The following is a 15,309-nucleotide window of genomic DNA, read 5'->3' as shown; positions in this document are numbered from 1 at the left end:
ACTACACTTGCTTCTAATTCTGTGAAATACTTTTGAAAGTTCATTTTATCTCCTTCTGAAAGTAAGTGTTGTTTTAAGCTATCCTACTTAGATATTAACTTAGTGGAAATATTTTTAAAGTTCAAAAATTAATGTTTTTTTTTTAAAGAAATCAATTCAATTCTGTAAAGGTTTACCAGATTCTGCTTTTACTAACAAACCCTTTTGGGGTTCCCAGATGCCTATATCAACAGGAAAACATTTGTCCTGTGGGGAAGCTTGAGCCTCAGAAAGCCATGTCTGGATACTGGTTACTTCTAGCACATGCACTAGAACATTAGAACTTTGGAACTTGAGTGGCATGAGGCCTACAGTCCGTGCTGCTATCTGGGTTTTTCTATACCAGCTTCAAAATAGTCCTTTATTATGATCAGAATCAAGCTTCAGACATGTGTAATGGAGGATGAAGCTCTTATCAGTCGTCAGGTTATAAGTAATGAGGAAATGGGTTTCGAACCACCTTCCCATTGGAGAATGGTCCTCAAGAGCTTCCGTGACTGAGCTAGCACAGAGGAAACTACGGGAGGCATAAACAAAACTGAGCATTTGTGCTCAAGGCTCATGCACCTGCCCCCTCCCACATTCCTTCTCCTGCCTTTTCATTCATCCTGTCATTTTTCTGACGTTCTCATTCTTGGTTTAGAGACTGAACCTTTTGAGAAAGTCTGGCACCTCTGATCCACTTTCTCTCACAGATCCTGTAATTTTGGCTGTATTTTTTATGTTTTTCAGATTCAAGTCAATCTGAAAGTCCCAGCCAGCCAAGTGACGCTGACATTAAGGACCAGCCAGAAAATGGTAAGTTTAGCATGGGACTCTGGCTGCTGTACCAGAGTCCACAGGAGCCAGCAGCCAAGGCTGCCCTATGAGCATCCTAGGAGCCTTATCCCCCACCCCAATCCTTTTCTACAAGGGTCCTCACTAGGACATTTAATTCTCTGGATATGTGAGAGGAGGCCCAGATTCACCAAGGCGCATTCTTGGACAGTGTGAAAGAAGCACTATGGACTTCTGGGTGTCATTTTAGAAGAGTTTTCTTCAAAGTGGGAGATGTCCAAAGATGTTCATTAAGATCATGGGGAGAACAAGCAGTCTTCAAGACAGTTTAGATTTTATCCCTCTGCAAATGGCCTTAAACAAAGCACCACATCTTTGAAAGATTTTTCCCCTTTCACTTGTCTGAAATAAAATAGCAAGAGAACAAGAAATGCCTCAGTTGTGTAAACAGAGCAGTCTTCTCACCCACTCTCCTCTCTTTCCCTGCTTGCAGTACTGGGGATTGAACCCAGAGCCCCTGCGTGCTAGGCAGGTCCTCCACCACGGAGCCACATCTCAGATTCTAGGTGAAGTTACTGTTACAGAGACCTTTCCCAGATGGAAAACACACTTTACATATAATAATTATCTTGTGAAATGTTCAAAATTTGTGATCCACACTGCAAGGATGAGAAACATAGTCATAGATTGGAATATTAGATTGAACAAAACCACTCATTTAATAAAACTGGAGATGTAAACTAGCAGTCTCTATCATAGGTCAATATATAGATATCTTTTTAAGTCCTCAAGTATAAGACCAACCTATGTAATATTAAAACAGTTAATTAACCTCTCAGGGTATTCATTTATTTATCTAAAATAAGATACTATTACCCTAATGAAAATTATGTAAGGTAATACACTTAACATGCTTACCACAGTCTTTTTCAGTGATTTTATATTAAATAAATTAAAATGTTAATAATGGTTCAGGACTTTTCTTCCATTTTCCTTGCCCATATAATGCTGTCATTCTTTGCTTTTCATCTCCTGCTTCACGAATGAGAGTTTCCCTCTGCTTCCTCCTTCTCTCCTTCTGCTCTTCGTTTTTCCCATTTTGATCTCCAGTTGACTATCTGGAAAGGATAGGTAAACTGAACTATTTTTGGTATGGTGTGCTGGAGGACTCACCTTACCATGTTAGAAATCCTATCACTAATTGTTCAGAACACTTTCTATTTTGTTAGCCCTGGAAACTCTCTGTTACAATTCTCCACTGTGACATTAAATGTGAACCAGTGATCCTTATTCTCATTCTGGTATTTGGTGAAATTTTCATCAGAGGTTTTTTTGTCTTTTTGTTTATTTTTTTTTTTTGTTTTTTGATGAAGAGGCAATTAAGGAAAAACAGGGGAGAGCTCTGAAGAGTAGTTTCTTAGTGTCAAACAGCTGCATTTTGCCTTTCGTTGGCCATCTATACAGCAATATTTATAGACTTGTTTCTTTCTTTTTGGCCTGGCTGGTGATGCCTTTAAAGTCCCATTTTTCATAAAATATATTTGTACTCATCTGCCTGAAGATGTGTCCAGAGATACTTTATTTTTATCTTAAAAACTGGTAAGCTGTGGGGTGTGTAGCTCACATATGTAGGTCTGGATACCCCTCCAGCAGGTCTGCGATTCATCTGTCTTCATAAAATGGCCGGCAAGCTGTTCACATGCAAATATAAACCGAGTGGGAGAGGCCTGGCATACCTCTCTGGAGCTGCCTGCAATACCGATGTTGTGTATTTCCCGGCCAAAAATCATCCCATGACGCAGCCCACTGTTTCGGCCAAAGGCATGGTGAGACAAGCCAAGTTCACTTTTAACCAGGCTGACTTGGTGCTACCTCAAGGAGTCATGAGTGTGAGTTCAAAGAAAAGAAGTGCTTATATCTAAGAGATGAAGTAACAAGTTGCCCACGTTTCCAGCTTCAGTGTGTTTTTGTTAAAGAAGAAGCTGTTGTGTCTTAGACCTTTCTACTGGAAAAGGTCAGCCCACCCCTTCCCTCAATCTGCCCTTTGTCGGCCTCAGATGACGTCACTGGAAGAAAAATATCATATTTTCTTCGTTAAAGACACAGAATCACAAAGACTTTAGGGCAAGGTCTTCAGATGCACTAGGTAGCCTGTTCTCTGTGTTGCCTTGATTGACATATGTCCTCCTTTATTGCCCCAGCCTATGAGCATGAACATGAGTTTCTGAAGGGTATCTGGTTTCGCTTTGAAAGGTGAAACTCTCCTAGGTGTATCAGTTAAGCTCTAAGAAATTTTGGAATCTTGCTGTGTGATGGCGTGACAAAATCTGTTCTTCAAATGAAGTGGGGAACGCATTGTTCTTTCCATATAAATATACACGCACGCACACAAGGGGAAAACAATCTTTTTCTCATCGCTCTTGAGAAAGGTAATGGGAAGCAAATGGTATTTCCTGTGTAAACTATGGAGAGTGAACAGACAAATGGTAACATGCTGCTTCATCTACAGCCATCTAGGCCATGCAACCCTACCTAAAGTGCATGCAGCTGTCTTTACCCTCTGCATCCAGTCTGCTGTGTTCTGTAGAATTTTGCTTTCTTTACTCCTATTTTCTTAGGACTCAACTGTGAGAAAACACAAATCTTTGTCCAATTAGAGCCGTAGATGGAAAATTTTTAAGGAATTATGTGGAGCCCAGAAATAAAATACCAACATTTCTGAAACTCAAAATTGATATAATCTAATGGTTAAAACTGCCTCTGGAGCCAGACAGACCTGTATTCAAATTAAATAGTAGCTGGGTGAGTAAATGAGCTTCTTCCATAAACTTAATTTTCTTGTAAGCATACTAGAAATACTGAAAGAAACCTACCACATGAATATCGAAATGAGAGCATGGGTAGGAATAGGATAATGCCTCCTTCATAGGAAGAGTCCAAAGGTTCCTCAGGTAAGGCTTGCCATAAACATCAGACACTATTCAAGGTTCCCAAGCTGGAGTCCCGGGGCCAAAGGGATGTGGTCAGAAATAAACCAGAACTACAGGGCCATCCTCTGTAGATGGCCTCTAAGACATATGGCAGTGAGTTCCTTCTTAAGTCCCAGAGCATATATCTACTTTACTGTTTAGCTCTGTCCTCGTTCTGTTGGTCTCCCACAAGCTTAAGGACTAGTGAATGGAAGAGGCAATTCAGAGTTGCTGGGACCTCAGGGTGGGTGTGTTCCAGAAGGAGGTATCCTAGAAAGAAGGGACTCTGCCTAAATTTCTTTAATATTAGCTAAGGTTTTTTTTTTCCTCCTGGGGCATAAAACAAGTAGAATCTGTAAAATGGGTGTTAAATTGTGTTGGGAGGATAGCTCAGTGGTGGATCACTTGCCTAGTGTGGGTGAGTGAGTCCCCATCATCCATCCCCAGGACCATAATAAAAAGAATAAAGAAAAGAAAGCAAAAGAAGCAAACCAAAATTAAAATAACATCCCCCGCCCCCACAAAAAAAAAAAGCAAACCATGCCTGTAAACTGATTAAGGTAGAATTCACAACAGATTCATTTTAAAAAGATCTTGCACAGAATCTAACTCTTCACCTTGAACATACAGGATAAGGGTATTTATTTGCTTAATAAATAAAATCAGTATGTTGATAAAGGTGTTGCCATTACCCATATGTATGTGTGTGTATATATATATATATATATATATATATATATATATATAGTATTTCCTCACTGTTTAGTTATCGTAAAGTTTTTAGGGGAGGAGGCGCTTCTCTGGAGAAGTTGAACATCTAATTTGTATGTGGGGAAAGACACATAGGTAGAAATATCTATATTTAACCAGTTGTTTCTGAACCAAAGCTAGAGTGAGTAGATCAAGCTTCGCTGCCCCAAAGCGTGTGTGGTTGGCATTGTGTATGTTTGATTGCTGGAGGGAATGCAGTGTAGATGAAGCATGCAGCTCTGATGCATCAAGTCCATCACTTACAAGGGCAAAGCTTATGAGATAGCATTTCTGCTTAATCAAGGCCCCGTTCAGTTGGGCCACAGAGAGTCAGAGTCAAGTCAGCACAGGCAGTCCTCAGACACATTCCCCACTGGATATTACCAATATCAGTGAAAGCACTCAGGAGTAAAAATGGGAGGAGCAAAATTCCGTTGCCAGAAAGAGAAGGATTATGTCAGTCTCATTCCCCTTACCTTAGTGATATCAATTTTTTTTAATTTTGATATGAGAATCCATGTTAGTATTGCAGTCACTGTCTTTGGGTTTAGTGGTGCTTGTTCCTGTCCAGCAGCTACACCATCTTGCCACATCAACCCTCAGATGGGCCTGTGCAGATAGGGGAAAGCCATTAATCATGACACTTGCCCCAGATTTTGAAGTTATGCAACTCTACCTGCCAACTGCAATATTGACTCTGGCTGTTTTTTTTACTTGTTTGTGTTTTGACTCCAGCTTTTATGTTGACTAATTTTATTTATTCCAGTCCCATCTTGAATTGTTAAACTCAGTATCACTGTTAAATGTTACTAGATGAACAACGAATCGACTGATCTTTATCGTAATTGTTACTATTTTATTAGTTATCATTTTCACTCATTTATGTGTTTATTTTGAAAATTTTAGTGTTTTTCAAACGAGTTGTAAGGATACTGACTTCCTAGCCTAAGATTTATATGTAGGATTTACTTTGTAAGTTGGGGGTGAGATAAGAAAACTATAAATTTCTATTTCTCTTTTGGATAAACATTTTTTTAATCTGGTAAATGTTCTTTTAAAAAGTCAACTTAATATTTTCTTTTCTCTACTTCTTCCACAAATAGATGTGTTGCGATATTAAATCACAATATTAATAACATTGAAAAGGCAGAAAATTCAATTAATTATTTCAAACTGAGTAAATTGTGACTGCTGGGTGGACTTCTTACATTAGAGGCTGGTTTTGGTGAATGTGCCATTTTTAGGTCATTTTCAAGAACTATGAAGGCAACACACCCTTCCAGCTTGCAGTTCACTGGCAAAGCAGGAGCGGTCTGGCACCATTGACTTGTAAAGAGAGTCTATCGATATTTCGTAATTCGCACGACTTTCTTTGACAATTACCTAGCAACAGTTCTTCTCTGCAGTGTTCTTCAGAGAACTCTGCAGGGACAAACACAGTAGAGTGACCACCAAAATAGCAGCAATAACAGTAATGATCAATATTCTAAAATATGTAACGGCCCCAACTCCGGGAGACATTACAGTCTAAATGCCTGCTGGTCTTCAGCTCTATGTGATTAAGTTCTGACTGATGAATTTTCAACAATGCAATGGAGCCAGTCTCTCTTCTTCAAGAGACCAGGAAACTAAACTATGGCTTGGTCCGAAGTCAGCGTTTGAAACTTGATGAATTCTGAATTCTTACGTAACTTCAGCACATGTGACCCATTGTAGTCCTCTTAGAAATTCCTGTAGACTTCTGAGTCTTGTCTTGGGAAAGATGGGTGAGGCAATAGAATGGCCTGAGCTTACACAGCATCCAGTGTAGACAGTGGAGGAAGGAGTAACTCTGAAGAAGTGGCTGTACCCTCACACACTGTGAGCAGTTTATTGTCCACACACAGAATAACTGGATGTTATTAATAACTGAATGGGCTTTAGCTCGGTTGGTTGATAGCCAAAAATTCCCTGATTTTCAGATTCTGAAATGGATGAGCAGGTGATCTGTTTTAGATATTTCCCCCTCCCCCATCTCTAACTTCTTACATAATTACAATTATTTAATTACAAAGGGAAGAAGAGAAAATGGGTTTTATTTTTGTTTCTCCAATCCATTTGTTCCCGTGTCTCATGAGAGACTCAGGAGTGCCCTTTTAGTGTAACATTCAAAATAGGAGAGTGTTTATAATTTTATGGGGTTGTGTAGATATACTTACTCACAGATCTGGATTCTAGCATTTGAATTAAGGGGAGGGGGAGTCATCATCAAGTCAGTGCTATAAAGGGTTCACCTGCTGCTTGGCTGCAGCTCTATCTGCTATTGATGTTCCCTGTGAGCTGAGCCTGGAGCTAGCATGACAGGACCCTTTGATGGAGATGCCATTAAAAGGACCATTTCTGATGGCCACTTTCCCATACTTCCCCATCAATCAAATATCAGCTTGGTGAAGTATCAAGGGGCCTAGTGGAGTCAGGAATTGTGTGTGAGCCTTTCCTGACACAGACAGATCATTTCTCATTTGTCATTTGAATGAGAATTTGTTGTTTTGAAGCATGCAATGTTATTTTTGGAAGGAATAATCAGTTTATGGATAATTTTAATAAATGGAATGTGATATAAATAATGTATTTGGGGATTTGGAGGTCACTAATCCAGATTGATTAGTTGCCTGCCAGAAAAAAATCATGGAAGCCACAAGGATTTGGGCACCTTTTCTCACTCTATCTTCCTCATTCTTCTCTTCTTTGGGTTTTACTCAGGTCCTAGAATCTGTTTCCCCGGCATGAATTTATTGTTAAGGAAATCTACTGAGATGACTCCAGCAAGGTGGGAGGAAGTGGAGCGTTTCCTGCAGAGTACTCTGCTCCATCTTAGTTGATAATTTCTGTACTTGGTTGACTTGAACCCAGAGGGAGCCAAGGAGTCTCATATGCCTCATCCACAGGCATCATATGGCAGATATCCAAAAAGAGAAGTATAAAGAACACTGTGGCAAGTCCGAGCTGGAGAGGAATAGCCCTCCAACAATCTTTCCACACAGAAGGCATTAGATCTCCGTAGGTATTTTACAACCAGAGGGCAAGCAAGTACTTGTGTGCTCAGAGATGAACAAGGAGAAACTTTGGAGCAGGGCACATTAGCAAAGGAGAGCTATCGTGAAAAGCCAGACACAATCATCTGTGAAGGAATATAAGGCCGAGTGATTTGAAAGTTTGTTCTTCAGTTCTCAGAATCCACTCAAGGGAGAGTCTTCAGAGCGCATTCAGACCACGTACTTAGGAGTGTTGAGCCAACCTAGACATGCTTCTGACATCTTGTTCTTGAGGACTTCACAACCTAGGAAGGGAAGCAAAAGGGAAGATTCATTCACTCACGCATCAGATAATTGTCATGCGCATTCTGAGTCAGGGATGATTTTAGCAGTGCACAGATCAAAGCAAAGTCCAGTGCTTACCTTCTTGGCCAAGAAGACTAACAATAAACTGACTAATAGACATGTAATGTGACAAGTAATGTTAAATGCTATGAAGAGAAGTGAAGTTGGATGAGGATGTGTTACTATTATAAAAAGTTCACAGGAAGGTCCATCCTGAGATGTTGCCATTTGAACTAAAACCCAAAGACTAAATAGTAAAATTTGCTATTATTAGTTACTTCTATTTTAGTAGAACGGAACAGTAAGAAGCTGGCTCTTGGGGTATGTAGCACATGGGATATACACACAGTCTTCATTATTTAAGCCAAATTCTGTACTTTATCGGGTACCTAGTCCGTATTCTGCACACACTCTGAAGAAGTTGCCGAGGTAGCCATGATAGTGGTGTGTGGGAAGGTTTGATTAGTCTATGATGACTTCACCGATCACCAAGGGTCAAACCACTGGAATTTAACCCACTAAAAATGAAACCCGAGGAGACTGCTTCCAAGTTCTGTGACTTTTGGTACCTTGCCCAGCAGTTGTTTTGGAACAATGAGCCAGTTGTCAAGTGCTGTCAATAGGTGCAGTAGAGAGAGCTGAGAAGTCACTCAACCTATGAAAGTAAGTGTAGAAGTTTAATCAGTGGGATATCAATTGAATACACCACTGGGGCCTTATGTGAGTCACTGTTGAAAGAAAAAGGCAAAGAAAGTGTGTTTTTTTTCATAACATCTTGCTATTGGCAGACTCTCTGCCTCATAAAAGATGATGAGTATAGAAAAACTGTCAAATCCTACAGCCCTGGAAAATTCCACTTTCAGAAGTAGAGTCAAGAAAGGCATTTCAGGTAAACTGGAAGGTAGAGGATTCCATCTTTGCAATAGGGAAAGCTAAGTCTGAGTGTTTTGTTCAGAATGTGAGTTTTTCAGGACTAGTTTGCTTAGATTAATAAATAAGCTGATCTGAAGATGTTAGATTAACATAAAGTTGACCCTTTTAACATTAAAAGTGAGTAGTGGTCACAGACTTAATGGAAACAGTATTGGGAAATAGGATTAAATTCTTTGGGAATCTAGGGGCAAATAATGCAAAAATAATCATTTTTTGCTTTTATGATCATAGCTCACATTCCTTAAGAGCTTTTTGTGTACCAGGGTGTTCATCCAAGTTCTCTAAGAATAGTAAGTCCTGATGGGATTCAGTCTGAAAGACATCATGGAGGAGAAGCGAGAGCCTTCAGATTGTAATATAGCCCCATTGCCTGGGATGAGGAGCGGTGGTCTACATGTAGGGATTTATGTAGGAAGAGTCCCAGATAGCAGGGAGTTTCTAAGAAACTTTTGTCCAGGACAGTGAGTATCCTTGAGCCAAAGTCACCAGTTGACTTCCTGTGTCCCCGATGCAGGAATGGGCCTGCTCAGTGTCTTCCCCCTCAGTCATTGGCTAAGGGCAGCCTGGAGGAAGTACAGCCTCCAGATGTGCTGGGAGTCCTGAGGAGCAGCAGCATGGTCATCAGGCACCGATCATGGTCTTTGTAGCAGTGCTCTGATTGGCTCACTTTAGAAAAAGTTCCAAGAGTTCTACATGTGCGAGCTTATTTAATCCTATTTCTACAAGTGGATGCTGTTAATGATGTGTTCATCTTACAGATGAGGACACAGAATTTAAATTATTTGCCCATAGTCAAATATTCAAAAATCATTCCAACTCCCTTCAGCTGCAGTCCAATTGTTTAGCCATTATACATGCTATTGATTTATAATGTGGGGTAAGTAATTTAAACTCTTAGGCGTTTGGTTTTCTGTGTCAGAATCTCCCCCAAGATATTTATTTTGTTGTTGTTTTTTTTTTTTTTTTTTGGTTCTAACAGTGTCAGTGCCTTTTGCTTCCTGTTTGTTTCTTGGGATGGATAGTCATCTCTCCTCTCTCCTCTCTCCTCTCTCCTCCCCTCCCCTCCCCTCTCATCTCATCTCCCTGGATATCTGATGCAGTTTTATTCAGGCAGCCACAGGCTTCACTATAACCTTAAACTGAGAGGTCAGTTTCCGTGAGTGTTGCATGTATGAATGTTTGTATATATGCATACCTGTCGACGGTGCCAGTACTTGCAACTGTTCCCAATAGATATCCAGCAAGTGGAGCCCACTGTCTCTCTTGGCACCTTACTGTCTCATGGGCATGAAGAAGCGTCTCTTAGTGGACATCTTGATTTCATTTTTGGCAAATCATATTTTATGGAAAAAATGTATTCTTATATTTTAGGAACATTCTTCAAGTTTTTTTGGAGGAAGTCAAATATTATGAATGTATGTTTCATTAGTGGATATATTGAAGCAGTGAACTAACTTTTCATTTGGCTTTCTTGCCAGAGTTGGATAGTATTTTAAATGGGGTTTGTTTTAAATATTTAAACCAGGTGCTGTTATGTTTGTTGGATGGCACAAAACAATTACAGTTGCCAGTGAATTTGAAAGTGCTTCAGTTGCAAAACGTGGAAGAATGTAGTTTCATTGAAAATATAAAATGTTTATTTCCAGGCCATTTTTTTGAGCAGTACAGTAAGAATTTTCACCTTACCTCTTTCATTTCAGATTTGTGAATAATTTAAAAGAATTGGTTAATTCTCCATTTGCAGTGAGCAAGACAAAGTTCATTAGGATATCTGACTCCTGGCAATTCCCACATTCGCAGATCATGTTAACTCCATGGAGAGGTTTATCTTCTTTTGAAATTGCAAATGTTGTCTAAACTGAAAGCTCTTCAATTGAATGCCTTGTTATAGCTTTGGACCCTAAGTAAGATCCTAACAACAGAAGGGGAGATTGATACATCGCCCATTCTGAAATAGCTGCACAGAGGAGCATGTATTCGTTCAGCTGCAGGATTTGCAGAGTGATATTGTGGGAGTTTTCCCAGCAAACCTTAGTTAGCCCTGTAGTTAACAACTGGTGGCCCTGGAAGTAAGGCAAAGGGAAAAATAATCAAAGAAATGATGCACAAACATGTACACACCCAGGAAGAGCTGCATGGAGTGTGGTTTTTTTGCTTGTGATTGTATTCCTGTGAACTCACCTGGGTCTCTATTCAGAAATTATAGTTTGGATTTATTCACAAAGGTAAAGGAAAGATGAATTTTCAGTTAAGAGAGACAATAAATGAAGTGTTTTCAGAAACAGTCCACCAGAGAAATTAATGCAAGATCATGAGAGACAGACCAGTTCTCATGAGAGACAGACCAGCCTTTAGCAGGTGCCAGGAAGAGCCAGGGAAGATGGGATATGTACAGACTGCCCATCCTCTATATTATGTCTGTTACTCATCCTTTCAAAATATGTGTTGGGTTTGGTTCCGTCAGAGCAGACTTGAAGGAGGACCGTGTGCAAGCCAGGGAGTACTTCTCTGTGTAAAGGACCTGAACATTTAAAGTAAAAGCAAGGCTTGGACCCTGATCATCTGTCGCATCAAATGTCAGAACGCAGCTCTCTTTCCATGTGGGATTTCTCTGCACATCACCAGGGCAAGCAAGAATATTGACCGTAGTCAGACAATGCTAGGCAGTACATTATAATAAACAGTATAATTTTTTGAGTATTATAAATTGTTTTGAGTATGCTGTCTGATTTTGCCATAACGGTTCTAGAGATAGACAGTGAGAAAAGCAGGGTGGCTGAGGAGCATGTCCACAGTTGGTAGCCAGTAAGAGGCCAGGTTCTGTTGCTGTCTCCCTCCAGAGAGCTTTGAGACTAAGATGGTAGATAGTAAGGTACTTTGGAAGTTCTTGAGAGGCTTATACTTAGCACTGATAATATTATCAAAATAGGGAGTTCATCCTCCTTCCAGTTCATCTTAATCACATCTACTTATTAATCTGTGTGCTCGTCTGGGTGCCAAGCAATAGGGATATAAATAGAAACGAAATTCATACCCAATCAAGTACATATGTGAGCAAAACAGAGAAATGTGATGTGCTCTCCTGAGCGTGTTTGGATAGTGTTTGGTGTGTATGGCGAAGGCTGGTACACATGTTTGAGGCCATGCAGGAGGCAGCAATGGTCGAGCACAAGTATGCACAGAACAGGTGGGGTCTTTGGTCTCAATTCTGAAATGTGCACATTCACTGGATGTTACTTTAGGCTTTTTAACCCATTAGGAATATCTCTAAATCTCCCTCCCATCCATAGTGGGACTCTGGAGTCTACCTAGAGTTCTGCATCTTGCTGAGGAAACATTCTCTTCTGGCTCTCAGTTGCTGCTCCTGCTGAGACCGTTCACCTTATAAATCTCTCCTGTCATAGGATTCTGCCTTCCATGCTCTGTGTCCCAGATGTCTGATTCCCTTTTCTGTCTCTACTATGTACTATGGAAATAACACATGTAACTAACTTTGGTGGGTGTAGGGAAACAGGGTTGATGAGGGAGCACTTGGGTAATACCTCAGAAGACACAAGCAACTTCACATGGATTGTAAACAATGCTGTTCTTAAAAGCACTGGCCTCTGCTGTGTGTCCCGTTGGCTCTCCTCTCTCTTCCTGTCTTCTCTCAGCTTCTCCTGCTTCCTCTTCTGTTCCAAAGGCAGAGGAATCTCAACCTTGTACTCCACTGAATTTTTCAGTTAATGTTCTTGGCAATCTCCTGTTTTAATTGTGGTGGAAATGCACCATCAAGGTATTTTCCTAATTGGTAGATCTGGCACCCTTGACAAGATACTAAGCAAGACTTCCATCCTCTGGATGTGGAAGAGGGAGCACTCATGGGCCTCCATGAGCAAGAAGAGCATGCGGAGGAGAGGCCCTGGGTGCAAAGCGTGCAGTGCAGGTACAGTGGTTTCTAGTCACTTGGTGTCTAGTGCCTGGGTGGCCAGTCACCCCACCTAGTTCCCTTGGATAAAGCATGCTGACTGCCTCGCTGACAGCCAGAAAGCATCTCTGAATGAAAGATGGAGATGAAATTAAAATGTGACTTCTTTGGCATCCACCTTTCGAACCCAGGCCTTCCCCACTTTACTCTAATTCAATTTAGTAGATGTTGGAAGGAAACTAATACAGTTAAAAAGAACTCCATGTAATCCCACTCACATTCTTAGAACGTCATGCTCAAGGTTTTCTGGTCAAGGGTATTTGCATTTATAGGGTAGTTAGAGCCAGGGTTCTCTTCGTGTGAAAAGTCCTTGCTTTGAGAATGACATTTCGAAGCTGTCAAAATCTAATGTCCTCAAAGCTCAAATCAAATGGCCTTTTACTCTGTAAATATTGAAGAGAAGGCTGCATACTTCACAGTGAATTCACGAGCCTGCTGAGTTGGGCTCCGAAAAGAACATTTGTTGAGTCAGTTATAATAAAATTCAAGCCCGAGAAACATAATGGGAAAGTACTAAAAGCGGTCACATCCCCCGTGTCCCCCTGGCCACCGTGACTTTGGCATTGCTTGCTGATGGAGTCTCCTTTGGAGTGAAGCTCATCACGTGCATCTTTGTCACGTGACTGTTCTCATCTCCAATTTCTTGCTGTTTACAGGGAACTATAAAAATCTTCACACTAAATCTTCAGATATCACATTTACTCATCCAGCCAATATTTATTTATTAAACATCTGCTGTCTTCCAGAAACCATTCCAGGCCTTAGTCCCAGGACTCTAGGAGCTGAGAGTGGATAAGCCTCAAATGGCACCGATCAGCAGGATAATGGAGACTTTATGATGTTCAGCCTTATCCGGCAATTCTTTCTGCCACACAAATTCTCTGCTTTTCTTAGAGTTATCAGCATCTCCAGAAAGAATGAATGGACATTGAAAAGTTACCTGGAATACAATTGAAATCACTCTCTTTCTTCTCCAAAAAGTTAACTTGAAAATAATTTGTTTAGAATTTTGAGTCACTTTTGCAGTTTTAATATTGTGTTTGTTAAAACTGTGATTATTGAAATAACTGCAAAGGGAGATATCCGTGGGTTATAACCCCCACAAAAGTGAGGGCTTTGCCTTTCTTTGTTCTCCATCATCTACTGACTCTAGTGCCTCGTCTACCACCGAGTATGAATTCAATAGGTTTCTGCTATAAACACAGAACCAAACAAGGCTGCTATGTCCTTGTAGCCTGGTATAGGAGCAGTTCCTAAAGGTCTGCTGTTGGTGTGATTACTGATGATGGCCAGGTAGAGTGTGTGTTCCTGGAATCCAGTCACTCTGGAGACTGAGGGAACAGAATGCATTTGAGGCTGCTCTGAATCTTCAGCTACATGCTGAGACCTTGTCAAACAAACAAACAGAAACAATAAAGATTAAAAGCACATGGATGATGTCCGTACTCAGTGGGCTTCTGTGGAGTGCATGTGCTTCCCAGACCTTCTCCTCTGTGCAGCCCTGTATCTAGGACTTAGATGGTTGACCAAACAGCATATGTTTTTGTTTGCTGCATTGTGGCAGGGATGTGTCTGAAGCCCTATAGCAATGTTGGCTGCCAGTCAAGGAGGAAAGGGTTCCCTTGGCCTAGTCTGGCAAGACTTCAGGCTTCTTATTTGAGAATCTTCATCGTCCCTACACTTCTTGTCTGGCCATAACCAGCGGCTTTCCTCAGAGTAGTGCCCTGACAGAAGAAAAATGTGTACGAGGTTGAGCTGGGTAGCACTACTCCAAGCATAGGAGAAGAAATTGTCATGTGGCAAAGAGGACTGACCCAGAAGGGTCTTTGTTCCCAGAGGCTTAAGCAAAGCAAAAGGAGATGCCTTAAATGGGCCAGTGCCGGGCCAGAGGCAGGCCACATCCATCTTGTATCATTTCAGCATATACATAGGAATGGTGTCCCTCTGTTACTCTTCTTCATAACTTTCTGAGGTACAGAACATGGGTAATTTGAAGATATGGTGAGTCTGATAAGTTTCCTATTGGAGGAGAATGTGGAAGGAGTTACACCCTCCTCCAACGTGAGCTTTGCCAGAGTCCAGGCTGTGAAATGCTGGAGGAGCATCGACATGTGATCTTGCTCCTTTCTATAACTGACGTGGGGAAGGGACTGGGTCTCTCTCTGCCTCAGCTTTGCCCTCTGAAGAAATGTTCACTGATCACTCGTACTCTTCTCTGTTCGTAAGGACTCTGTGTGAATAGCATATATAAAATACCTGATGATGCACAAACCAATCAAGCCATACATAAATCTGGCTCCTAAAGTAATTCCTAGAAACCAGTTCTTTTGTTTCCATGTCTCTTCCAAAAAGTATTAGGAGTCTACAGATACTTTTTTTCAACACAATTCTTGTTTATAGGTTGAGCGCAGTAACAGAGGCCTTACCTGTATGGCTGCTCCTCTCTCATGGGGCATGCATTGTACCATTTGGCACACAATTTCCCCTCCAGGCCTTAAGAATCCTAATCCAGAAT

General features: G+C 40.9%; 1 protein-coding gene across 8 annotated transcripts in view; it reads left to right on the top strand.

The window, feature by feature from the left end:
* Nfia (nuclear factor I A) overlaps positions 1-15,309 on the top strand; it is a 544,849-nt gene that overhangs the window by 378,481 nt on the left and 151,059 nt on the right. For all 8 annotated transcript variants that reach the window (XM_052718430.1, XM_052718426.1, XM_052718425.1 and 5 more), the window contains one exon: positions 772-837. In XM_052718430.1, coding sequence (XP_052574390.1) covers positions 772-837 — 66 coding nt within the window. The remainder of the gene's footprint in view (positions 1-771; positions 838-15,309) is intronic.

Source organism: Peromyscus californicus, unplaced genomic scaffold, assembly GCF_007827085.1.
Source record: "Peromyscus californicus insignis strain IS unplaced genomic scaffold, ASM782708v3 Scaffold_5__1_contigs__length_169319896, whole genome shotgun sequence".
NCBI classification, from domain to species: domain Eukaryota; kingdom Metazoa; phylum Chordata; class Mammalia; order Rodentia; family Cricetidae; genus Peromyscus; species Peromyscus californicus.
The sequence above is the reverse complement of the archived record's forward strand: the minus strand, read 5'-3'. Positions and strand labels throughout refer to the sequence as shown.